General features: G+C 43.4%; 1 protein-coding gene across 1 annotated transcript in view; it reads right to left on the bottom strand.

Moving 5' to 3' along the window:
- The window catches only part of REELD1 (reeler domain containing 1), a 51,914-nt gene extending 25,251 nt beyond the window's left edge, over window positions 1-26,663 (bottom strand). Inside the window, exons 1-2 of the mRNA XM_073576210.1 lie at window positions 26,569-26,663; window positions 10,784-11,003 (exon numbers count right to left, since the gene is read on the bottom strand). Of these exons, the coding sequence (XP_073432311.1) occupies window positions 10,784-11,003; window positions 26,569-26,586 (238 nt within the window). The 5' untranslated portion in view covers window positions 26,587-26,663. The remainder of the gene's footprint in view (window positions 1-10,783; window positions 11,004-26,568) is intronic.
- Between the last annotated feature and the right edge of the window lie 651 nt (window positions 26,664-27,314).

The raw sequence follows: 27,314 nt of genomic DNA, 5'->3' as shown, positions 1-27,314 counted from the left end.
TATAAGCCAAGATTTTCAGCACTTTTTTTGTGCAGAACACGCCCCTCTCGGCTTATACACGAGTCATTGCCGGCGGGAGAGGAGGGATGGGGAGCAGAAGACCTCATACTCACCCTCCTGGCGTCATCACTGCATATTAGTCCCTGCATCTCGGGCGCCGGCATCTCGCTTCCTGTCTTCTTCCTTCCAGTGCTGAGCGGTCATGTGGTACCGCTCATTAAAGTAATGAATATGCACGCGACTCCACTTCCATAGGTGTCGAGTGCATATTCATTACTTTAATGAGCAGTACCACGTGACCGCTCAGCACTGGAAGAAAGACAGGAAGAGAGATGCTGGCGCCCGAGATGCAGGAACTGATATGCTGCGCCAGGAGGGTGAGTAGGACTGAGGAAGGGGGGGAGCCATGCAATATTCACCTGTCTCCGTTCCACGGCCGCACTGTGCTGTCTTCTGCATCCTCTGGCTGTGATGTTCAGGTCAGAGAGTGCGATGACATGTTTAGTGCATGCCCTCTGCCTGAACAGTCACTGCAGAGAGACAGAAGACACAGCAGCGAGTGGCCGTGGAACGAGGACAGGTGAATATCGCAAGTGCCGGGGCCTGAGCCAGCAGCGACACCGGCAACTGGCCCCATAGCGCGCCGGTGTCCCCGCCTGCTCAGGACACCGGCACCTGGTCTTCAGCGATGAGAGGTGAGTATGTCATTTTTTTTTAATCGCAGCAGCATTATATGAGGCATATTTTAATATGGAGCATCTTATGGGGCCATCATTAACCTTTATGCAGCATTATATGGGGCATATTTTTGTATGGAGCATCTTAAGGGGTCCATCATGAACTTTATGGAACATCTTATGGGGCCCATCATAAAATGTATGGAGCATTATATGGGGCTCCTGATTAAATATGGATATTCAAAAATACTTAACCTACTGATTTCTCAATTAATTTTACTTTTATTGGTATCTATTTTTATTTTTGAAATTTACCAGTAGCTGCTGCATTTCCCACCCTAGGCTTATACTTGAGTCAATAAGTTTTCTCAGTTTTTTGTGGCAAAATTAGGGGCCTCAGCTTATATTCGGGTCGGCTTATACTCAAGTATATACGGGACATCACATACAGAACAGTCACAATTCTATATCTTTGCAACATAGATACAATGAGCACACAATATTCTAGTGTGACTACTTCAGTAGCCCAGTTTTCCAACCTGGACAATCCTCTTTTGAATGAATATGACCATTTATTATCAAACTGATATCAAAGCTATTTCACTTCTGTGTTTCTATTGTGAAGGTTAAAACCTATTTGATAAAATGTTACGGTTCTAAGTAGGAACCAGAGAGTGGACCCTCTGGGTCGTGGCTCCAGAGCCCCCGAGGGCGAGCGGCCCAGGTGATGACCACCCCCTATACAGGGAGTGTTAGGGGCAGGCCCAAGGGGGGTGAGACCACGACAGCCGGAACCAAAGGGATGACCCAGGGAGTGTACAGAGGGAAAGGCCAAAGGATACTGACTAGAGTAGACCCGGAGCAGGAGGGAAGAGAACGTAGGGAACCAGGACCGATCAGGATGGAGCCAGAGCAGGAACGCTGGAAGAAAGAAGGAAGGAAGGTTAGGGGGAACTGACCTAGGGGTACAGACGGAACCCTAGCTAAGGGGCTACCGACGACAGCAGCAGGGAAGGACCAGGCGAGGGTCAGGCACGGAGGCAGCAGAGGGAACTGAGCGGGGGTCCAGACGGGGCTATGGAGCGGAGAGCAGAGCGCAGACTAGGAGAGAGGGGGGACCTGAGAGTCGGGGCGACGCTGCGCAGGAACGCTAAGTGCCACAGAGAAAGACAAACAGGCGTCTTACCATTCAAGACGCCAGACAGAAATACCCGGTGGGCGCAGCCATGTTGGGGCGGAGCCACCGGGTCACGTGCTCCCAGGATGCCCCGCGGTCAGAAACGAGCGAGTGCGCATGTGCGTGCCTCTGACGCACCGTGACCCTGCAAAGCCAGACAGGGCACGGCGCGAGGATGAAGGAGGGATGCACCGGGAGGAGGGGGACCCCAGGTGAGCATCGGGGCGCATAATAGTACCCCCTCTCTTACTCCCCTCCTTCTTCAGGCGGGATAGAAACCTTCTCATGATATGAGGAGCATTGATGTTCTCCCGGGGCTCCCATGACCTTTCCTCAGGACCGAATCCTTCCCAATCTACCAGAAAGAAGGTTCTACCTCGGACGGTCCTCTTTGCCAGGATGTCCCTGACATCAAAGACGTCCCCAGTGGAGCTAGGTTGCGGAGCGTGGGACGAGGCTGGCTGAAAGCGATTAAACACTGTGGGTTTGAGGAATGAGACATGGAAAGTGTTGGGGATCTGCAGGGAGGCAGGCAATTTTAGTTTATAGGTTACATCATTGATGCGAGTCAAAACCTCAAAGGGGCCAACGTAACGTGGACCTAACTTATAAGAGGGGATTTTAAGTCGGAGGAAGCGCGAGGACAGCCAGACCTTATCGCCTGGATGATAAGGAGGGGTGTCCAGGCGCCTCTTGTCGGCGTATCTTTTCATCCGATCGCTAGCTCTCTCAAGGGACCTTTTAGTCTCCTCCCAAATTTTAGAGAATTCTGAGGACAAGGAGTCCGCCGCCGGCACGACCGAGGTGGGGGACACGGGAAGGGCAATGCCCGGATGCTGCCCAAAAACTACAAAAAAGGGAGATTTGGAAGAGGACTCGTTGGAGTGATTGTTGTGAGCAAATTCCGCCCAGGGAAGCAGTGAGACCCAGTTACTTTGGTGTGCATTAGAAAAATGTCGAAGATAAGTGGTTAACACCTGATTGATCCGCTCCACTTGGCCGTTGGATTGTGGATGATAGGCGGAGGAGAAATCCAGGACAACCCCATTGAGCTAGAGAGCTCTCCAGAAACGAGAGGTGAATTGAACACCACGGTCAGACACGATGTGCTGGGGAAAACCATGAAGTCGGAAAACATGATGCACGAAGATCTTCGCCAACTCGGGCGCAGAAGGCAGACCAGGTAGCGGGATGAAATGAGCCATTTTGGAAAAACGGTCTACCACCACCAAAATGACAGAGCAGCCGGAAGATGGAGGTAGATCCGTGACGAAATCCATGGCGATGTGGCTCCAGGGAACTGATGGAACCGGCAAAGGATGTAAGAGACCAGAGGGTAGCTGTCGTGGAATCTTATTCCGGGTGCAGGATGAGCAAGAAGCGGTAAATTCCAGGACGTCCTGGCGGAGTGAAGGCCACCAATAATGGCGGGAGATGAGGGATAGAGTCCTCTTGGCTCCGACATGCCCGGCGACCTTAGAAGAGTGTCCCCAGTGCAGAACCCTTACTCTGTCATGGTCCAATACCAAGGTCTTGCCTGGTGGTGGGTTGACCAAACTTAGAGGGGCTAGGGTGACGATCTTTGCTGGATCGATGATGTGAGCGGGGCTCTCCTCTTCATCGGTCGGGAGAAATGATCTTGATAGGGCATCAGCTCTGATGTTCTTATTACCCGGACGAAAGCGGAGCTTGAAATCAAAGCGTCCAAAAAATAGGGACCATCGGGCTTGCCGGGGATTGAGCCTTTGGGCAGACTGAACATAGGCCAAATTCTTGTGGTCGGTAAATATCGTAAAGGGATGGACAGCTCCTTCGAGAAGGTAACGCCATTCCTCTAAAGCCAGTTTGATTGCCAGTAGATCCTTGTCCCCAATGGAGTAATTGCGTTCGGGGGGAGAAAAGGCTTTAGAAAAGAACCCACAGGTGACAGTCCGGCCAGAGGAGGTTCTTTGCAGGAGAACCGCCCCCGCTCCCACGGAGGATGCGTCGACCTCGAGAATGAAGGGTCTCTCGGCATCAGGACGGTGGAGAACGGGCGCTGTAGCGAATTCTCTCTTCAGAGTTTGAAAGGCGTCTTCTGCCTCGGGAGGCCAGAGGCGGGGATTGGCTCCTTTGCGCACGAGAGCAGAGATGGGCTTGGTTATGGTGGAAAAATGAGGAACGAATTGCCTATAATAGTTAGCAAAGCCGAGAAAGCGTTGAATGGCTTTGAGACCAAGGGGACGGGGCCAGGCCAGGATCGTGGACACTTTCTCGGGATCCATCCTCAATCCAGACTTCGAAACGATATACCCAAGGAACGGCAGAGACGGTTGTTCGAAGGCGCATTTCTCCAACTTGGCAAATAGGTGGTTCTCCCTTAGACGCTGCAACACTTGCCGTACATCTCGTCGATGGGTGGAGAGATCTGGAGAGAAGACAAGAATGTCGTCAAGATAAACCACGACACAGGAGTAAAGGAGATCCCGAAAAATATCGTTAACGAGCTCCTGGAATACCGCTGGTGCGTTACAGAGGCCAAACGGCATCACCAGGTATTCATAGTGACCGTCACGGGTGTTGAATGCGGTCTTCCACTCATCCCCAGCGCGAATTCGGACCAAGTTATAGGCTCCTCGAAGATCAAGTTTGGTAAATATTTGCGCCCCTCTCAGGCGATCAAAGAGTTCGGGGATGAGGGGTAACGGGTACTTGTTCTTAATCGTGATGCTGTTCAGACCTCTGTAATCAATGCACGGGCGGAGCGACCCGTCCTTCTTCTTGACAAAAAAGAAGCCTGCACCCGCAGGGGAGGAAGACTTCCGTATGAAACCCTTGGCTAAGTTCTCTTGAACGTATTCCGACATGGCTTGCGTCTCTGCTGGCGAGAGCGGATAAATCCTACCCCGCGGAGGGGTGGCTCCAGGGACGAGCTCGATGGGGCAATCATAGGGTCGGTGAGGCGGAAGGTTCTCGGCCTCCCTCTTGTCAAAAACATCCGAAAAAGAGCTGTAAGCAATGGGCAACCCGGAGGGTAAGGAGGGGGAAGGAGAACCACCCACGGGACACACCGGCAGCAGACACCCAGACCTACAGGACTCCCCCCAGCGCAGGATATTACCCTTATGCCAGTCTAAGGTAGGGCCGTGGGCTCGTAACCAGGGAAGGCCTAGAAGGATAGGGTGAGAGATGCTCGCTAGGACATAAAAAGCAATCCTCTCCTTGTGTAGGGCCCCTACCTGGAGTTCTACCTCATGGGTGACCAAGGTAATGGTCTCTTGGAGAGGTTTACCGTCCATGGAAGCAAGGATCCGTGGAGTTTCTAAGGTCTTGACCGGGACCGAAAATTTAAGAACCTCTTTGAGCCTAATAAAATTTCCCGCTGCGCCGGAATCCACATAGGCTGCCAGAGAAAAACGTTTTCCACCAACGTGCAACAAGACAGACAGAGTGAGGGGTAGAGAGGTATCATACACACCTAGGGAGGCCTCTCTTACCTGACCTAGGCGGAGGAGTTTTCCGGACGTTCCGGGCAGGTACGGACCAGATGGGAGTCACTACCACAGTAGAAGCAGAGACCGTGAGTGCGTCTTTCCTCCCGGCGTTGTCCAGATACCTTAAGCCGGTCTACTTGCATGGGTTCAGGCATGGAAGCAGAAGCGGATATTCCGGGCCGGAGACAGGGTAGACCGAGGATGGTTGGGGAAGCACTGGGAAGTCTCCTCTCGCGAGCACGTTCCTGGAACCGAAGGTCGATACGTGTGGCTAGCGAAATGAGATCTTCTAAGGCAGTGGGAGTATCCCGCCCAGCTAACTCATCCTTAATTCGACCCGCGAGGCCTCGCCAAAAGGCCCCTACCAAGGCCTCGTTATTCCATCCCAAATCAGAAGATAAGGTTCGGAATCGGATGCCATACTGACCCACGGTTTGGGACCCTTGGTGGAGGTTAAATAAAGATTCCGTAGTAGAGGCCAGGCGACCCGGCTCGTCGAACACTTGACGAAACGTCTCGAAGAAAGTACTTAGCTGGGAGACTACCGGATCATCACGCTCCCAGAGGGGGTTAACCCACGCTAAAGCGTCTCCCTCAAGATGGGAGACAATAAAAGCCACCTTAGCCCGCTCAGTGGGATATTGCAGGGGCAGGAGTTCGAAATGGAGGTGGCATTGATTCAGGAAACCTCGGCACAGCTTGGGATCCCCGTTATAGCGGGGTGGCTTAGCTAAACGGGGTGGCGGGTGAGGCGCCTGGGCTGGAACGGGGGCTGCAGCAGCCGACTGTAAGGAGAGTAGGCGGTCATCTATGGAGGCCATATAACTGAGGATATGGGTCTGGGTATCTCTTTGCTGGGCCAGTTCCTGCTGCAGATCAGCCAGTTGGGAGGCATTCCCAGGGTCAGAGGACTGGAGCCCGGAAAGACGAGAATCCATGGATTTCATGAAAGCCATGATACGAGTTTGATTCTCCCGCAAAAACAGCAACTCCTTTTGAGCCGCAGCGGCTCCAGCGGGGTCCATGGCCTGTTTGTTCTGTTACGGTTCTAAGTAGGAACCAGAGAGTGGACCCTCTGGGTCGTGGCTCCAGAGCCCCCGAGGGCGAGCGGCCCAGGTGATGACCACCCCCTATACAGGGAGTGTTAGGGGCAGGCCCAAGGGGGGTGAGACCACGACAGCCGGAACCAAAGGGACGACCAAGGGAGTGTACAGAGGGAAAGGCCAAAGGATACTGACTAGAGTAGACCCGGAGCAGGAGGGAACAGAACGTAGGGAACCAGGACCGATCAGGATGGAGCCAGAGCAGGAACGCTGGAAGAAAGAAGGAAGGAAGGTTAGGGGGAACTGACCTAGGGGTACAGACGGAACCCTAGCTAAGGGGCTACCGACGACAGCAGCAGGGAAGGACCAGGCGAGGGTCAGGCACGGAGGCAGCAGAGGGAACTGAGCGGGGGTCCAGACGGGGCTATGGAGCGGAGAGCAGAGCGCAGACTAGGAGAGAGGGGGGACCTGAGAGTCGGGGCGACGCTGCGCAGGAATGCTAAGTGCCACAGAGAAAGACAAACAGGCGTCTTACCATTCAAGACGCCAGACAGAAATACCCGGTGGGCGCCGCCATGTTGGGGCGGAGCCACCGGGTCACGTGCTCCCAGGATGCCCCGCGGTCAGAAACGAGCGAGTGCGCATGTGCGTGCCTCTGACGCACCGTGACCCTGCAAAGCCAGACAGGGCACGGCGCGAGGATGAAGGAGGGATGCACCGGGAGGAGGGGGACCCCAGGTGAGCATCGGGGAGCGTAATATAAAATATGAGATTTTTTTATTTATTACTGTATATTATACAAACATATATAAGTATATTTGTGTCTCTTACACATACATATACCATATTTTTCGTATTATAAGATGCACTTTTTTCCCCAAAAATTTTGGGGGAAAATTGGGGTGCATATTATAATGCAGATGTACCTTACCAGCTGCGGTGGAGCAGGGTCCCAGGATCACTGCTGGAGGAGGCAAGAGTGGAGTGTTTCTGCAGTCAGCAGGCTGGGATGAACGGGTGTTCCGATGTGCACTGCTGCGGGTATTCGGTGGTGCGGGGGCCCTGCCTCCTCCAGCAGCAACCCAGCTTAACCTCAGCCACCACCCCCAGTAAACAATAAGATGCATGGATTAAAAGAAGCACCATCAGTTTATTAAAAAAGGTTTTTTTTCCTATTTTTCTCCTCAAAATTTGGGGTGCGTCTTATAATCCGGTGCTTCTTATAATCCGCAAAATACAGTATACATGTTCCAGAAAATGAAGTGTTTCTTCCAGAAAATTATTCCAATTACACATGTTTTGCTTTGCACATGTTTGTTTCATTTAAAAAAAAAAACAGAGGAAAAAAGCAGATTAAGCATAATTTCACACAAAATAGCAAACATGGTTCAGACAAAATTGTAGGCACTTCTACAAAATTGTGGGTAAACAACTTTGTTTCAAGCAAGTGATGCTTGTTCTAACTCACCTGTGTCAAGTAACAGGTGTGAGCAATATGAAAATCACACCTGAAAGCAGATATAAAGGGGGGAGTTAACTCAATCTTTGCATTGTGCATCTGTGTGTGCCACACTAAACATGGAGAACAGAAAGAGAAGAGAACTGTCTGAGGACTTGAGAATCAAAATTGTTGAAAAATATCAACAATCTCAAGGTTACAAGTCCATCTCCAGAGATCTTGATGTTCCTTTGCCAAAGAAGTTTATAACACATGACATTATAGCTAATCTCCCTGGACGTAGGAGGCAGAGATAGTCCGGATAATGCATAAGCAGCCCCAATCAAGTTCCAAAGAAATTTAAGCTGTCCTATAGGCTTAGGGTACATCCATGTCAGCACAAACTACAGTGCCTTGCAAAAGTATTCGGCCCCCTGGAACTTTTCAACCTTTTCCCACATATCATGCTTCGAACATAAAGATACCAAATGTAAATTTTTGGTGAAGAATCAACAACAAGTGGGACACAATTGTGGAGTTGAACGAAATTTATTGGTTATTTTAAATTTTTGTGGAAATTCAAAAACTGAAAAGTGGAGCGTGCAATATTATTCGGCCCTTTTATTTTCAGTGCAGCAAACTCACTCCAGAAGTTCATTGTGGATCTCTGAATGATCCAATGTTGTCCTAAATGACTAATGATGAAAAATATAGTCCACTTGTGTGTAATTAAGTCTCCGTATAAATGCATCTGCTCTGTGATAGTCTCAGGGTTCTGTTTGATGCACAGAGAGCATCATGAAGACCAATGAACACAACAGGCAGGTCCGTGATACTGTTGTGGAGAAGTTTAAAGCTGGATTTGGATACAAAATGATTTCCAAAACTTTAAACATCCCAAGGAGCACTGTGCAAACAATCATATTGAAATGGAAGGAGTATCATGCCACTGCAAATCTACCAAGACCTGGCCGTCCCTCTAAACTTTCATCTCAAACAAGGAGACGACTGATCAGAGATGCAGCCAAGAGGCCCATGATCACTCTGGATGAACTGCAGAGATCTTCAGCTGAGGTGGTACAGTCTGTCCATAGGACAACAATCAGTCGTACACTGCACAAATCTGGCCTTTATGGAAGAGTGGCAAGAAGAAAGCCATTTCTCAAAGATATCCATAAAATGTGTCATTTAAAGTTTGCAACAAGCTACCTGGGAGACACACCAAACATGTGGAAGAAGGTGCTCTGGTCAGATGAACATCATTCTATAGATTACCGAAAATGTAATGAGGCATACAAAGAAAAGAACACAGTACTTACAGTCAAATATAGTGGAGGTTCAAAGATGCTTTGGGGTTGTTTTGCTGCCAGTGGCACTGGGTGCCATGACTACTTGCAAGCCATCATGAAACATGAAGATTAGCAAAGGATTTTGGGTTGCAATGTAGTGAATAGTGTTAGAAAATTGGTTTGCATCATAGGTCATGGGTCTTCCAGCAGGACAATGACTACAAACATACTTCAAGAAGCACCCACAAATGGATGGAAACAAAGTGCTGGAGAGTTCTGAAGTGGCCAGCAATGAGTCTGGATTTAAATCCCATTGAACACCTGTGGAGAGATCTTAAAATTGCTGTTGGGAGAAGGCACCCTTCAAATATGAGTGACCTGGAGCAGTTTGCAAAAGAAAAGTGGTCCAAAAATCCATTTGAGTGGTGAAAGAAGCGTGTTCATGATTGTAGGAAGCTATTGATTGCAATTATTTATTCCAAAGGGTGTGGAACAAAATATTATGTTGAGGGTGCTAACAATATTGTCAGGCCTATTTTTTGGGTTTTGTCCGAAATTATATCCAGTTTGCCTTTTCTCTCCGTTTTTTATTGTTTTGCTACAATACAACTGTGTATAACAATATACAGTTGTGCTCAAAGGTTTACATACCCTGGCTGAATTTTTGCTTTCTTGGCTTTTTTTAGGGAATATCAATGATGACACCAAAACTTTTTCTTCACTCGTGGTTAGTGTTTGAGTGAAGCCATTTATTGCCAAACTAGTGTGTTTTCTCTTTTTAAATCATAATGACAACCCAAAACATCCAAATTACCCTGATCAAAAGTTCACATACCCTGGTGATTTTGGGCTGATAACATGCGCAGAAGTTGACACAAATGGGTATGAATGGCTACCCATTTGGCTGAGGTTCCCCTATACCCACGATTAGGCTGCACCACTGTAGTTGTGATCAAAATTACTGGTGTTAGGGACTGACTCAGAAGTTTTGCATTCTCTCAGCTGAACCACTAGGTACACCTCTGTGTGTATATGTGTATATTTGTGCATGTGACGCTCATAATCGATGCTGAATAAATCGAGATGTGCTGAAAATTTTGATTACATTTTTAATAATTTGCATATAGTTAACATGTATTTTGATCCTGTGATTTCTATAATGCCACAACTTTTTCTACTTGGTGTTGCCATTTCAATGTTGAGAAGCTTATATATAAAGTTGACCAAAATAGTGTTAAAATTGGAGTCCACAAAAACATTAATTAACAGGATATTCTAAAACAAAAATTCTAATTCTTGGTGTCCAACTTCTTGGACCCCTACTATACTGTAGACAATGCTCCAATTGACTATGTGCCATGCCATTTTTATATTCAATGTCTGTGACTGACAGAAACATTCATGTACAGAACTCAGCTGTTTGAATCTGTTTTACAGACACTAAATGGATCAGTAAAGTACATGCTCAAACGTGACTTTTTACGAGACCCACCAAAACACTGACTGAAGCAACAAGATGCATGCTCAACTGCCTCATTATTAAAACTCCTCTTAATTGGGTTATGCAATTAGAAGAAACAGGATTCTAGTAATTGTTGCTGATCTTATTTTTCTTTGGATATGTGATAAATGTTCATTGTGGCTCAACCATATCATTTGTAAAATAATCAACCACCGATTAGTTACCAGGGACTTTCTCTCCCGGTATGTATAAGGACTGATTGGTGTATATGCTGACATAGTTCTTCTTTGGATTCTGTGGCAAAACTCGGATGTGTTTTGGCTTCATGTCTAAGCAAGCAGCAAGGCTTCCACCATGAGAGAATGCTGAAGAGTATGAATTAAAACCAAGGCTGATGTAGATCCACACAAGTTCCCACAATCTACACTTCATGAAATCTTTCACCTTGAGAAAGCAGAGAACATTTATTAATATCACAAAATGTATATTTCTATTTATTGAATATGATCAATGCAGGCAACATGACAAGCATATGTCAAGCCTAAATAGAAACAAATTCCATTACAATTGAAATTAACCACCCATTGATGCCATCTTTCATATTTGCATTTTCATTTATTCCTCCCCTTCTTCAAAGAGTCATTTGTCTTTTTCTGTTGACATAGTCAAGAGGGATTGTAAGAATGGAGCCTCACTGCATATGCCCAACCACCTCTCCGTTCATTCCCTATGGGGCCAATGGAAAAAAAACAAGCAATGCGCTTGGCAGCCTTATGGGGAATCAATAAGGAGGTGGTCAAGCATGTGCAGTGCTGCCATGTTCTAACGGGGATAAAGGTGCCCTTTTCGGTCCATCAGGGCAGGTCGCAGAGGTTAGCTCTCCACTTATTTTTAAAGAGTACCGTAAGTAGGATTTTAGAAAGTAAAGTAAGGACATGACTGCAATGGCCATAATAGAGCTTTAATGTGCAATAAACTAATAATTTTTTGAAGAAATCCATGTTGTTATTCTTTAGTAAACACCTGATGAAGTTATATACTAATGTGGTGCCCTGTCGGGATAAATGTTCCCCATTCTACCGATTGGTGGAGATGTCAGCAGTCAGACACCCACCGATCAATAAGTTATCAACTAATACGGAGGAAACCAAACTTCTTCTGTCTAAGCCATGTAAAAAGGTTAACTATTTTTCAACTGTTAGTGATTTTTGCTTTCCAGTACCTCTTGTGACCAAAAGATGGCAATCTTACGCCCAAGTATTGAGGTCCCGTGTGGTGTACTGCTTGTACATGCTGCCTTGCCTGTCTGTAATATTTTATTAACATTCAAGTCTAAAAATGAATAAAGTGTTACTACGTAAAAAAAAACAGTTATAAAACCCCAAATGTAGCCATCAGATCTGCAGGAAAAATTCACATTATAGCAAACTAACATTTCAATTTTAATTAATCCGATCTGAGAGTTATAAATCTGAAAAATACTGATGAACTCCAACATTTTATAGCATGTGCTGCAATCACAGTGTTATTGCTATCCACATTGCAGGCACCAAAAAAGGCCAAATATCTATTAATCATAAGTTAACTGGCACAACAAAAGAAATGTTCCAAGAATGTCTGGTTTGCAGAGGGACAAACATCTACAGAGCATTAATCAATCAAGTCTTCTAGGCATTTACCTGTCACTGAACAGTGATGGATCAGCGGTGCCAACTGTACAGCAGCCTGGCACACGGCTATGACTTGTTAGGGTGTTTGGCAGAAACTGAACTGGGATCATTCTGCTAATCTTGGCAAGTTGAGAGGCAATTACAAAGTATCCAAAGAGACATTGTAGTTACTATCCTGGAACAAATATTAACCCTTTGATGTATAAAGAATTATAGCAATGGGATTTATATCCCCATAAAATATAGAACAAAGCTTGATTCCTTAAAGAGGTGGTCTGAAATTGATTTGATTTTCATCAGAAATGTCTCTCTATTTATTTTAATAATATAATTGTCACAATGTGACTGGCCCTGTGTGACACGACCCAGCAATCGGTCGGTCACCAAACAGCAAACAAACAAGGGAACACCGGGGACACAATTACAACGGTGAGCCCTGCAATAGGGAAAGGGACACCTCCTGCACTCTCCTGAGGCTGTGTCCTGGACTATCCTGATGTCCCTATATGGCTTCTTTCAAACCGTCAGCCCTCACTTGCCCTGCCCCTATTCCTCAGTAGGGAATTGGCAAGTGTGGACACTGGTGCCACAGCTGCACTAATACAACACCAAGGGAAGAAATAACAGACAAGGTAAAACAAACAACACTTAGCTTTCTCTGCTTCCATGCAACGCGCAGCAGAGTTAGGCACCCGAACACAGCTTCCAGCTGAATCACCACTGCACCAGACGGCTCCACTCTTCGGTTGGTCTGCAAAGAGGAAGTGTATCACCAACCATGTAGTAACACCTGTGGCCACTGGGGGAAAAACTAATATTAGCCCCCGATGGCCTGAAAGGAAAAAAGTTTATATGTAAGAAGCCCGAACTGACACAGATCCAAAAATGGATCGTCACAATAATAGTGATGAAAGTGATGTCAGTTTCAGGGGTGTGGCTGATCTCTGCTTGCTGTGTTCTTTCTGTCATGACTCTGGGCAGGATGGTTCCGCCTCCATCCTGGTCAGGTCAGGGTTAATTCTAGCTCGCCTCTAATTGGTTCTGGGGTGGCTATTTAATGTTAGTAGTTCCTGGGTTTGGTGTCAATGATACTTCCGTATAGTTGGTTTGTGGTTGCTGACCCAGGTTACTCGTCTGTAATTGTTGTGCCTCTGTGTGTGTGAGCTTTGCTGTGTATGACCTGGTTTGTCCCATGAGTTTTGCCTCTGTATCCTGCATTGTACTGCCGTCCTTCCTGGTTATCTGACCCCTTGGCTTGTCTCGCTTTACTCTCTGTCTTAACCCTAGGTACAACGCTAAAGTCTGGCTTTTGACCCTTGGCTCTCCTTTAATGTTTACACTCTGTGGCCTGTACTCCGTGCTCTCAGCTGCCTTCCCTGCCCGCACTTGCAGCGACTCTGACCCCCCCTGTTATCACGTGACTGCTTAGTTCCAGGTCCTGTGCTCACTGCTTAGTCTCAGGTCCTTGCACACTGCATGCCTTGTTCCTCCACTCCCTGCGCTCGTTCCCATGCCACCCTGATAGCACCCCCTAGGCTGCACCAGTGACACCATCGGTGTCATTACACTTTCCTTACAGTACACATTGACAGTGCGCTCTCTTGCTGGCTTGCCACTTCTAATTACAGCCAGCAAGGAAGCACACTGTCACTGTGCATTGAGAAGAATATTGCAAAGTAAGATGGGAGCTGGCATTGAGCATACATCTGAATCGAAAGCTGACACATTCTCAGTAGAACAATGACTAGCCCAGCTTCTGAAACGGACATCACTTATGACGCTTTGTTTCAGTGCTGAGACAGATGCTGCAGCAGTGACATCAGTCTCTGTCCCCTGATGAGGTCCCACTTGAGTATCTCAGCATACACTGGGGATTCTCCAACTAAGAGTCATTAAAACACAAATAGACAAAAAAATAAAATAAAGTAAAGCAGATTAGAGAGGGAAGGAAAGTGAGCTTTTAATTAAACCATAAAAAAACTATTACATTAGTAAAATAAATTGTCATTTAGGATGAAAATCAATATTAGCTTCGGACAACCCCTTCAATGATATTTGAGCATTTTAAAGACCTTTTGATTAGATTTTTGAATTTAAATTGAGTGCTCCCTCCAATTGCTGCTGCTTCAGAGACCCTCCATTTAAAAGTTATGCCCCCTGATCATTAAGATGCAAAATTTACCTTGAATTGGCTAATCAAAACATGACCGCGCCCACAGAGAAGTTCTGCATACACCCAGTTTTAAAGGGAAAATTTGCACCTTGATTACTGGGGGCATAACTTCAGAACAGAGAGGCACAAAATAAAAAGAAAACCTGCTCCAGAATCAGTGGAAGAGTAAGAATTGGAGGAAGTAATCCGGTTAAATAAAAAAAAAAATCCAGTGAAATGTCCTGTTTAAGAGAACTATTTTATCTATAGTTTGTTTTATATTTTGTAATAGTTTTTAAATGTTTCAAAGTCTAATAGTAGCCTTATTGGAGACTTTCTGAATGATACAGACAGTGCAGTGTGCATTTGTGCCTTATGGCGGCTGCAATAAATGTGAGCTAACCACCAGAAAGTATCCCATAGACTAATACTGTTTCCAAGAACAATACTGTACCTTCCCAAAGATAACAATTCAATAAAATGAGGCTCTGACCAGTAAAAACATTAAAAACATATGCATTAAAAATATATTCTTCTTTAAACACTTACTGGGCATGCCTCAGAGGCATCTGTCACAGCTATCTATTAAAAAATATACATCCTTTTTCCTAAGTCATAATCTATTTATGATGAATGGCTGACACATGACATACATCAGACATCCGGTAAAAAAACAAGATTTAGGTGAAATGTAAAGTACAGTAGTCTATGGGTGACGGCTGGCAGATTAATGTTATCTATCAGATTCTTCCTATTTTTTCTTAACATTTTTATTTAATATATGGGGCCATACATCAGAGAGTATAATGAGCCTAACAATAGGTTAAATATAACCTTACAGCTGATAGTGACTCACAGATCCCTCAATTGTTCCCTGTATATGCATGCAGGAGAAGACTTGTTACTCGAGGGGGACAGATGAGTAGATACCACCGGAGATTAGAATTTTTGACTAGTTACCTGTGTAGCTTGGTCCCAGGCGGCTTTTAACTCACTTTTTTTTATAATGCTGCAGCGTTTCCAAGTCAAACATACACAACTGAAATCATACAGCCAGTGTCTGATACATGCTGCCGTGGAACTGACAGCATGTATCAGCCACCAGGTTCCCTTTAACCGCTTCAAGACATATAACAATGTTATGTCGTATGTCATGTCCATGCCTTGATGCTGGTCTTCACGTGGAGCCTCCATCTTTCCATGCACATGTTGGCTGATTGAATCATTCATCATGTGTCTCTAACAGCAGTAGGAGGAAATGAGCTTTGCCCAGGACTGTTAATCTGTTAAATCCCTCTGTCAATCTCTGACAGTGACATTTAACACGCCCCTGCAGGGGGACTTTCACACTCCCATCAGCATATCCATGATATGATTGTTAGGCGTTGATGGTTTTTCATGATAGTCGGTGGTCTGCTGACGACCCCCATGTCTGTTATTACAAACCACCTGTGAAATTCAGCCCATTGCTGGTGTTCAGCAGAGATCATATATACAGTGGGTATGGAAAGTATTCAAACCCCTTTAAATTTTTCACTCTTTGCTTCATTGCAGCCATTTGGTAAATTCAAAAAAGTTAATTTTCTTCTCATTAATGTTCTCTCTGCCCCCATCTTGACTGAAAAAAAACAGAAATGTAGACATTTTTGAAAATTTATTAAAAAAAGAAAAACTTAATTATCACATGTTCATAAGAATCCAGACCCTTTGCTCAGACACTCATATTTAAGTCACATGCTGTCTATTTCCTTTTGATCCTTCTTGAGATGGTTCTACTCTTTCATTGTAGTCCAGCTGTGTTTAATTAAACTGATAGGACTTGGTAAAGGCACACACCTGTCTATATAAGATGCCACAGCTCACAGCACATGTCAGACCAAATGAGAATCATAAGGTCAAAGGAACTGGCCAAGGAGCTCAGAGACAGAATTATTGCAAGGCACAGATCTGGCTAAGGTTACAAAAAAATTTCTGCAGTACTCAAGGTTCCTGAGCAATCGTGGGAGAACAGCCTTGGTGTGAGGTAATGAAGAACCCCAAGATCACTATTGCTGAACTCCACAGTAGGAAGATGGGAGAAAGTTAGATTAGATTAGATTAGATAAACTTTATTGATCCCGGAGGAAATTACAGTATTTAGAGGAATATATAGTATATATATATATATATATATATTTATATATATATATATATATATATATATATATGTATATATGTATATATATATATATAGAGGAGTATATAGAGGAAAGTACAGTAAGTTCCACAAAGTCAACTATCACTGCAGCCCTCCACCAGTTGGGCCTTTATGGCAGAGTGACCCAACGGAAGACTCTCCTCAGTGCAAGACATACTGTATGAAAGCCTGGATAGTTTGCAAAAAAAACACATGAAGGACTCCCAGACTCTGAGAAATAAGATTCTCTGGTCTGATGAGACGAAGATAGAACTTTTTAGTGATAATGCTAAGCGGTATGTGTGGAGAAAATAAGGCACTGCTTATCACCTGCCCAATACAATCCCAACAGTGAAACGTGGTGGCAGCATCATGCTATGGGGGTAATTTTCAGCTGAAGGACGACTGGTTGGAGTTGAAGGAAACATGAATGTGGCCAAGTACAGAGATATCTTGAATGAAAACCTCTTCCAAAGTGGCCAATCCCTGATTGTAGGCTGGCTGTTTCATTAGGTATTATTGCACCTGTGCAGTTGCCATTTTACTTGGGTCCGCTGCAGCCTGATAGTGCATTTGTATTGAGGCCTGTCTATACAGGTAAGCATCTCTGCCTGTTTTTGTCTCAAATATTGGAGGATTTTTTCCTCTGTTCTGTGCTCTTCCAAAGTGCTCTGGACCTCAGACTTGACCAAAGGTTCACCTTCCAACAAGATGATGACCCTAAGCATGCATTCTTGACTGGTCCAGCCAGAGCCCTGACCTAAATCCAATTGAGCATCTCTGGAGAGAACTGAAAATGGCTGTCCACCAACATTCACTATCCAATCTGATAGAACTGGAGAGGATCCCCAAATCCAGGTGTGAAAAACTTCTGGCATCATTCCCAAGAAGACTCATGGTTGTACTAGCTCAAAAGGGTGCTTCTACTCAATACTGAGTAAAGGGTCTGAATACTTATGACCATGTGATATTTCAGCTTTTCTTTTTTAATAAATTTGCAAAAATTTCTACATTTGTTTTTTTTCAGTCAAGATGGGGTGCAGAGTGTACGTTAATGAGAATAAAAAACTGAACTATTTTGAATTTACCAAATGGCTGCAATGAAACAAAGAGTGAAAAATTTAAAGGGGTCTGAATACTTTCCGTACCCAGTATATATAGCATTGCTGATGCCTTGCTATGTATAGAACAAGCAATCATACGATTGCAGTTTCAAGTAGGGGACTATTAAATACCGTAAAAAGTGAATAAAAAAAGTTTTTAAAGGGAAGGTGCCGCAATTTTATATAATTTGCAAAAAAAGAGTAAGTAACAAAACATGTTGTTAAAGCAAATGTTGTACTAACCAGGATTTATGGTTTGTTTGTAATAATGTTTTAATGTAGCCACTGGGCGCTGACATCTTGATTTGCAGATCTGTGGAGGACTCATACAGTCTGCAAATATGGCCGTCCCTGGACATAGGAGACTGCGGTCGGCTCCGACCCCACCATGCAGCCTCATTAGCAGAGAACTGGGCACGCCCCTGTGGGCTGCACCATTCATTGCTGTAGGTGTGGCTGGGCGCCATTTTACTGTAGCCCTGTGCTATCTGCTGAGCTCCACGTTCTGCACCGTGCTTCCTGCTCCAGCTGCACTGTGCTTCCTGCTCCAGCTCCACTGTCCTCCTGCTCTGTCTCCGCCTCCTCACTCACTCACAGCCCCAGTGATCTCCGGTAATCTGACACCTTTGCTTTTATAGTGACAGTGACATATACAGCCCAAAGTCTAGTGTATGGGGGGGGGCAGTTACACCAGTGTGAGCATATCTGTAATACTGTCTCCTGTGATACTGCCTGCTGAGCTGTGTATCTAATCCTATCCTGTGTGATACTGTCTGCTGAGCCGTGTATCTAATCCTCTCCTGTGTGATACTGCCTGCTGAACCGTGTATCTAATCCTATCCTGTGTGATACTGACTGCTGAACCATGTATCTAATCCTATCCTGTGTGATACTGTCTGCTGAGCCGTGTATCTAATCCACCCCTGTGTGATACTGACTGCTGAGCCGTGTATCTAATCCTCTCCTGTGTGATACTGACTGCTGAGCCATGTATCTAATCCTCTCCTGTGTGATACTGACTGCTGAACCGTGTATCTAATCCTCTCCTGTGATACTGATTGCTGAACCGTGTATCTAATACTATCCTGTGTGATACTGACTGCTGAGCCGTGTATCTAATCCTCTCCTGTGTGATACTGTGCTGAACCGTGTATATAATCCTATCTTGTGTGATACTGTCTGCTGAGCCGTGTATCTAATCCTCTCCTGTGTGATACTGCCTGCTGAGCCGTGTATCTAATCCTCTCCTGTGTGATACTGACTGCTGAGCCATGTATCTAATCCTCTCCTGTGTGATACAGTCTGCTGAGCCGTGTATCTAATCCTCTCCTGTGTGATACTGACTGCTGAACCGTGTATCTAATCCTCTCCTGTGTGATACTGATTGCTGAACTGTGTATCTAATACTATGCTGGGTGATACTGACTGCTGAGCTGTGTATCTAATCCTCTCCTGTGTGATACTGTGCTGAATCGTGTATAAAATCCTATACTGTGTGATACTGTCTGCTGAGCCGTGTATCTAATCCTCTCCTGTGTGATACTGCCTGCTGAGCCATGTATCTAATCCTCACCTGTGTGATACTGACTGTTGAGCCATGTATCTAATCCTCTCCTGTGTGATACAGTCTGCTGAGCCGTGTATCTATTCCTATCCTGTGTGATAGTCTGCTGAGCCGTATAGCTAATCCTCTCCTGTGTGATACTGATTGCTGAACCGTGTATCTAATCCTCTCTTGTGTGATACTGACTGCTGAACCGTGTATCTAATTCTATTCAGTGTGATACTGACTGTTGAACCATGTATCTAATCCTCTCCTGTGTGATACTGACTGCTGAACCGTGTATCTAATCCTCTCCTGTGTGATACTGTCTGCTGAGCCGTGTATCTAATCCTCTCCTGTGTGATACTGACTGCTGAGTCTAATCCTCTCCTGTGTGATACTGTCTGCTGAACCGTGTATCTCATCCTCTCCTGTGTGATACTGTCTGCTGAGCCGTGTATCTAATTCTCTGCCGTGTGATACTGCTCTCCTGAAATACTCTGTGCTGCTGTCACCCTGCTGGTTTTATGTGTGATCTACATGGTGGTATTGTGTATAATCTATATGGCGGCATTGTGTGAAGTATATGGCGGTATTATTTGTGATCTGCTAAAAGGGGACCCATTCTAGGGTGGTTCTGGCTGAGCACCTGCACACGGGTCAGGGGTAATAGGTGCAGTCAGGGGAGGGCTGGTGAGACAGCTGAAGAGAGGGGTCTCATTTTTATCGTTACTGTATGGCTCCATTCCCCCCCAGCCTGCTTCCCAGCGTCACCCCGGACTGCGCCTGTCGCCTCGCTTTCACACATCGCCAGGACAGAATCTGAGGAGGGGAATGGGGTCTTTGCATGCAAAGTCTGGATCAGAACAGGCCATCAATCAGCAGAAATGTTTCCTCCCCCATATATCTCCCTCTGTGCCCACCATAGACCAGCGCACTGCTCTCCTGAAATACTCTGTGCTGCTGTCACCCTGCTCCCTCCACCATATATCTCCCTCTGTGCCCCCATAGACCAGCACACTGCTCTCCTGAAAAACTCTGTGCTGCTGTCACCCTGCTCCCAGAATCCTTCCTGCCTGCCATCCTCAGTGACCGAAGACCCCATTCCTCTCCTCAGATCCTGTCCTGGCGATGTGTGAAAGCGAGGCGACAGGGGCCTGATATGTGGTGGAAGGAGCAGGGTGACAGCAGCACAGAGTATTTCAGGAGAGCAGTGTGCTGGTCTATGCGGGGCACCCTGTTCGGTGCCAGGGATTGTACATAGAGCGCTGTGTTTTATACACATGGATGGACCGTCTTCTTGTCTGCTCCACAGAAATCCAGGAAACATTTCTGCTGATTGATGGCCTGTTCTGATCCAGACTTTACATGCAAAGACAGTCAGTAACTTTGCAGGCCCCATCAAAATGGCTGCTCACTGTGTTCCTAAATGTCATCCTCTCTTTTCCCTTAGCAAGCACCCAGTAGGGGAGGAGAGGAGTGATACCACCCCCATGTCAGCAGATTCCACCCATACAGTGTCCATTTTAGGGCATGATCATATATCAAAATCAAACATCATGGACACTGTACGCCCATAATTACTGCAGGACAGTAATGTGAGCTAGTTGTACACTAGGTTTTTGTGCCAAACTTCAGTAGCTGCTCCCCCTAGTGTTAATAAGTGGAAATGCCAAACTTTTTAAAATTATTTTTCATATTTTACAAAATTAAAAACAAATGATAATATTTTTTAAGAAAATGTAAACATTAATTCTTTACATTTTTTCAATTGCTGAAAAAATTTTTTTGGGATGGCACCTTCCCTTTAAGTATCAAAAAACAAAAAAACACAAAAGTTCAAATCACTCCCCTTTTGCTCCATTAAAAATTAAAAAATGTAAAAAAATAAAAATGCACATTTTATTTAGCTGCATTAGTAAAAGTCTAATCTATAAAAATATAAAATAAATGAATACAATCGGCAAATGACGTACTGAGAAAAAATCAAAGTGTCAATATTAAGTTTTTTTGCTCACCCGAACATTGCAATAAAATGCAATAGGATGTGATCAAAACACTGTATCTACCCCAGAATTGTATCAGTAAAAACGGTGGCTCAGGGCACAAAAAATAAGCCATCACACAACTCCATATCTCAAATAATTAAAATTGCTACGTAAGCAAAATAACTGTTTTCTCTCTCTTTTTTTTTTTTTTTTTTTTACAAATTTCAGAATATTTTTTACTACTTAAATAAAAAAATACCGTACATCTTTAGAGTCTCAACAAAATCTCAAGGACAGGGTGCACATATAAAATTAACAATATAATGATGGAAAGTGATGAGTAATATAGTAAAGAAAATATGTATTCTGATCTATTTTCATCACCACATGTGTACAACGGACAATGGTATTGGGCATATTGGTAAAGATAAATCATAAACTGAGAAAGAAAACCAAATTTAAAACCCATATGGTAAAGGTAGGGTATATAAAGTGCCTGTGCATGTAATATCACTCTAGGTGTATAGCAAAACAAATTGTCTACTAATGGGGTGTGGGATAATACCATCCTGCCAAAAGAGTCAAATTATGTGATAACTGCTAGAGAGTGGAGAGGGGGGTCATCAGCTGTCCCGTGAATGCATCCACCCCTATATATATATATATATATATACACAGGCACTTTATTTACCCTACCTTTACCATACTTTTTCTCATACATTTAACCAGCCATTCTGTTTGGGTCTAAAATGATTTGCACCAATCGTCCATTTTTTGGTCTTTTGGCAGCACAGCTTTTACAATTTCCCATTGAAAATATTGTAAACCATTTTTCTGCTACTACTTTATTCCTAATTCTCAGCTTGTCCCTTGTATTGCATCCATTTTCTTCCCTGGTAATTTGTGTCCATCTGCACCTTATTTTAATGTGTTTCTGTGATTAATAAAGTATACATTTTTTTCACAAAATCTGGGTTTTAAATTCAGTTTTCTTTCTCGGTTTACGATCTTTGGTGTCTGCGTACTCGTACTGACGTGGAGAATCATATTGCCAGGTCAGTTTTACCACGTAGTGAATATGGTAAATAAAAAACCCCCAAACAATTACAAAACAATTGTGAAATGGCTCTTTTTTTCTCAATTTCATGCAATTTCATCCCACTTGGAATTTTTTTCCAGTACACTATGTGATAGAATGAATGTTGTCATAAAAAAAGTACAACTCGTCCCACAAAAAAAACAAACCCTCATACGGCTATATTGATGGAAAAATAAAAATGTCATGGCTCTTGAAAGAAAGGAAAAAATAGAAAATCGCCATGTTATGAAGGGGTTAAAAAAGAAACATCTCTAATGGAATAGACTTTAATTGCATGATTTATTGCATGTTAATATGTTGAAATAAAGTTTTAAATCTGTATTCATTTTTTAGATAATTGCGCTTTTTATAATACATATGCAGTGTAATATTCTTTGTAGTTTTCTTAGTCTTTGCGATGCAAACTAGGGGAAATTGCTACTAATGTCTGTTCTCCAAAAGAGTATGGTCAGTGTGACCGGTATGACAGTCATGTAACAATTTAACACTTGGTGATTCTGTCTGTGTCAAGCAATCTGAAGTTAAAATGTTCTACTCAATATGAGGAATGCAACAAATGCAATCTATATATTTACTTAAACTTTTCTTTTTTCAAACTCTTCATTTTGTCTTGATAAGTTCAACTTTTAAGAATTTTAGTTGAAACTCTGTGGCTGTATTTATTCATGTAGTAATTGGATGAAGGTTATAAAGTTAAAGTTTGTTCAATTTAAAGGGACACTGTCATGTCACCAAATGCTATTGGCCTTCAGATATGCAGTTCATTTGCAGATTAATAGCGTTCAGAAGATGTGTGACCGTCATACTAAAAGCCCGGCTACCGGAAGGAAATTTACTTTATTCCTGCAACCAGCCTCCGGCTTTCAGTCATTGTGATGTGCCAGCACGTTTCTGTGTTAATGTTGATTTCTGTGCAGCTTAGGAGCTCTGCCGTTATTGAGTCAGCAGAGCATGGGCAACTTCTATGTACAATGTACTTCAACACCTGGTGACCCCACTCTGTAACTTTACCTGGTCTGACACTTCGTGTCTAAATTACTCCCAAATTTTCACATAATGAAGACAGGAAGTGATGACATCGTTACCCACAGTATTGAGTGCTATGGATGTCCCTGACTGCCATTATTCAGTCTTTACCATGCTTATAGACCGCACTGCATGTGTAAGCAATAGGGGTTTTCTTTATTGTCTTTGAACCGAACAGGTTAGGGTATTTTAGAAATTTGGAAAGAAAGTGTCCCACCCCTATACAAAGATAGCAGTGAGCCAAATATTCTTTTGGTGAACAGCTATCTCCCCTTCATGCATGTTTGTTCATACAGGAGTGCAGGACAAGAGGTGGGAAGACACTTTTGACTTTGGATTATATTACAGCAGAACTAAGGAATTGACTATATAACGATTATACATGTTCATTTCTCATATCCACTGACATTCATTGTCAGGGGATGATCAGAAAGCCCTCAAAAGTATTAGATGGTTGTTAGGATCTACAAACAATACACTATGAGTAACTTTATTCGATAAATGTTGATAGCTGTTGCTAAGCTGAAGAGTAGCAGAAGCACGAGTAATACCCAAAGGTCATGTCCGTGCCCTCTGCCACTTAAAAAAGCCAGAAATGCTATAAATGGCAAATTACAGTTGGGACAATCCTATACATTTTGCAATAATGTTCAGAAACTCCATGAAAGCAAAAATCATGTTTTTAATAAGGATTGTTATAATGTTCTAATTAAAAATGTATGAATCTTTATCTACACTCCCTCTAAAGCACTACCCTTGTGTATATTGCCAAGGGATGATTCAAGGGATATAGGCTAAGTCTTACAAAGGAGTAGTGACAAGCTGCCACACACTATAACAAGAGAATCTAAAGAATTGAAGTAATAGCTTATAGTTCACCTTATTGTGCTCAGGTGTGTAGCGATTGTGGTTGCAGAAGGTGTGTCCACAACTAAGCCCATGCTAGAGGAGGGCCCACCAACTCCAACACCCATATCATGTGGATGTGAGTTCTAAGATACACATTCAGCTAAAATGCATTGCTGCACAGAGACCCAAAAGGTCCCTATACCACAATACACTCCGCCCGTCAATCAGAAGCTGGCACCTGATATCAGCGTGCCAGTTACAGGCGGCACACAGCAGTGACGTCATGTGTTACCCATAGCAAGGAAGCCAACGTCAGCTGCTGGAGGGACTGGTGCATTTCACAAAATAGATGCCATCATGAGAAAAGAAGATTATGTGGCAATGCTAAAGCAACATCTCAAGACATCAGCCACGAAGTTAAAGCTTGGGCGGAAATGGGTCTTCCAAAAGGACAATGATCTGAAGCATACTGCCAAAATGGTAACAAAGTGGCTTAAGGATAGCAAAGTTATTGTTTTGGAGTGGCCATCATAAAGCCCTGATCTCAATCCTATTGAAAATTTATGAGCAAAGCTTAAAAGGCAGGTGCGAGTAAGGTGACCTACAAACCTGGATCACCTACACCAGTTTTGCCAGGAGGAATGGGCCCAAATTCCGACCAACTATTGTGAGAAGCTTGTGGAAGGATATCCCAAAAGTGTGACCCAAGTCATTCAGTTTAAGAGCAATGGTACCAAACACTAATGATATGTATGTAAACTTTTCACTTTGAAGTAAGTAATAAAAATGCCTTAAAACATTCTCTCTCTCATTATTCTGGCATTTGGCAAATATTAATAATTATGATAATCCTAATTGACCTGAAAGGTTTATTTTGATTTCATGTCAGATATTGAGAAACAGAAGCATATGTGTCTTTTTATATAGTGTATGTAAACTTCTGGTTTCAACTGAATATTATGGGGGGGGGCACACGTATGTCTTCATAGGATTTAGAAAAAACAAAAAACCTGAGGGCACTACCAATAATGGAGGGGTCTGCTGACCACACACATAATTAGAAATGCAACCAACAACAGAAAGAAGTGTGTATAATGGACGCGATCAACCCCAGGGTCATAACCATAATATAACACAAAAATATATAAACAAATGAATAAATTTTATTAACACAAAAAATTCCACACAAAAAGTGACTTTGATATGAATAAAAACAATTAAAAAAAGGCCAGGACAAATTGGCCGTGTGTAACACTCCTAAAAAGGTTCTAAAATAAGAACCTAATGCTCCACTCCTCCACAATGCTAAGGCTAAGGGTTTGTATAGCAAAAAATATACAGTACTCTATACAGCAAAAATAATGCACAAGACAATAATTCAATAGAAAACTTCATAGGATTTAGAACACTACAAGGGCTAATACATCTGACCAACTCATAGACGGGGGGCCAAGTCCCAAATTTTGCAGTGGGGCCCATTGTACTTTTGTTATGCCACTTTTTGTACTGAACACCATTCAAAAAAAATCTTAATTTTGTGCAGAGATCTTTACATAAGTTAAAGGGGCTGTCCACTATCTTGAAAGTGGGCCCCAAACATTGTAAAATACATAAAATAACAAGCTCGGCAGGTACTCACTCATCCTGACTAAAGTACCGGCTCCCAGGGTGTTGATTACAGCGGTGACGTTACATCAACAGCACCTGTCACTGCCAGAGCCAGTCGCTAAGCTCAGTACATGAGCCATATGTCAGAAATCATACGTAAAGTGATACATGAAAACTCATACATCCTATAGGAAGGGCCTACATTGAGAAAATATACGGTACATATTTGCCACCAATAGTATCTTTTAGAAAAAGTAGAAATTTATATGATGAAATAGGAAAGGAATATCTTTCTGAACATGGAATATATAAAAATTGGATAAATCCACCCTTAACACAAGAGACTAAAGCTCTTAAACATATAACAGTTATGCATTATACTTATTTGGGCGTTTCCTCTAAAGAGAATGCAATAAATTTGTATTTAACACTTGGGGCATTGAAAAAGTGTATTCACACGTGAAACGACCGTAGGTCGCTTTGGGATACTATTCTTCCCAGTACTGGCGATCCATGGATAAAGGAAACTAAATGGATTATTAGCTGAGTGTCGTGAATTATATTCTCTGAACTTAGATTACTGAGTACCTGCTGAGCTTGTTATTTTATGTATTCTACTCAATTTGGGGCTAACTTTAGTGGAAAACTCCTTTAAGCATGATGCCTACATGCTGGATAAAACATGATAAATTAATGAAGTACCATTCATGCCTTCCAATTAAACAAAATCACTTCTGAACTGACAAAGAAAATATTGATCTGATACAATAATTTTTTTTCACAAAAATAAATTACCTTCATGCTTTTCTTCATGTCTTTTTTGTAGACAGTATAAGTGAAAATGAAATTGAATTAATGCTGTGTTGGAAGTCCTCAGTGCTACTGAGAAGGAAAAACAGCACTTTTAATGGTGAGATGATGCTAAACATTTATCATATTCTCATCTTCACTTGTAACATCATTCATATTCACATCATATAGACTCCTAGTGAACACACAGCTATATGCCTTAGTTCAGTCCATTACTTATGCTTTTTATTCCTGGGTTCAGGCACAAATCAAAGATATGATTTGTTCCCCAGGATACTTCAGTGAGTTACCTGACTGAACTGGTGGAGTGGCAAGGAGTTCTCAAGGTTATCTTTTCTCACCAGCATGAATTTTCTACATTTCTAAGACTCTCTCCAACCTTTCTAACAAAAAAAGACACTTGTAGAGTTATAAAGTTTTCACTGTCTTACTTCCTAAGATTACACATGAATATCTGTGATCTTTTCCACTAAGCCTGTCACAGAAAGCAGCAAGAAACCAGAGAAAGGATGTCTTTCAAGCCTCAGCAAGACACTTACCACCCAGAAACACAAGTTTAGTATTGCGTTCAGATACCATGTAGATCTTCTCATCTGATCAGCAGTTGTGGAGACAAAGCATTGCACAGCAAGCAAGAATATTAAATTATATTTGATACTTTCCCTCGTACAAAAATTATGTAGTTTTAAATAAACCATACAATTCCACGTTTACTATTGTCATTTATTAAT

Source organism: Dendrobates tinctorius, unplaced genomic scaffold (assembly GCF_039654945.1).
Source record: "Dendrobates tinctorius isolate UK_male_01 unplaced genomic scaffold, ASM3965494v1 ptg000008l, whole genome shotgun sequence".
In the NCBI taxonomy this organism is placed as follows: Eukaryota; Metazoa; Chordata; class Amphibia; order Anura; family Dendrobatidae; genus Dendrobates; species Dendrobates tinctorius.
This window is presented reverse-complemented; position numbering and strand designations above follow the sequence as displayed.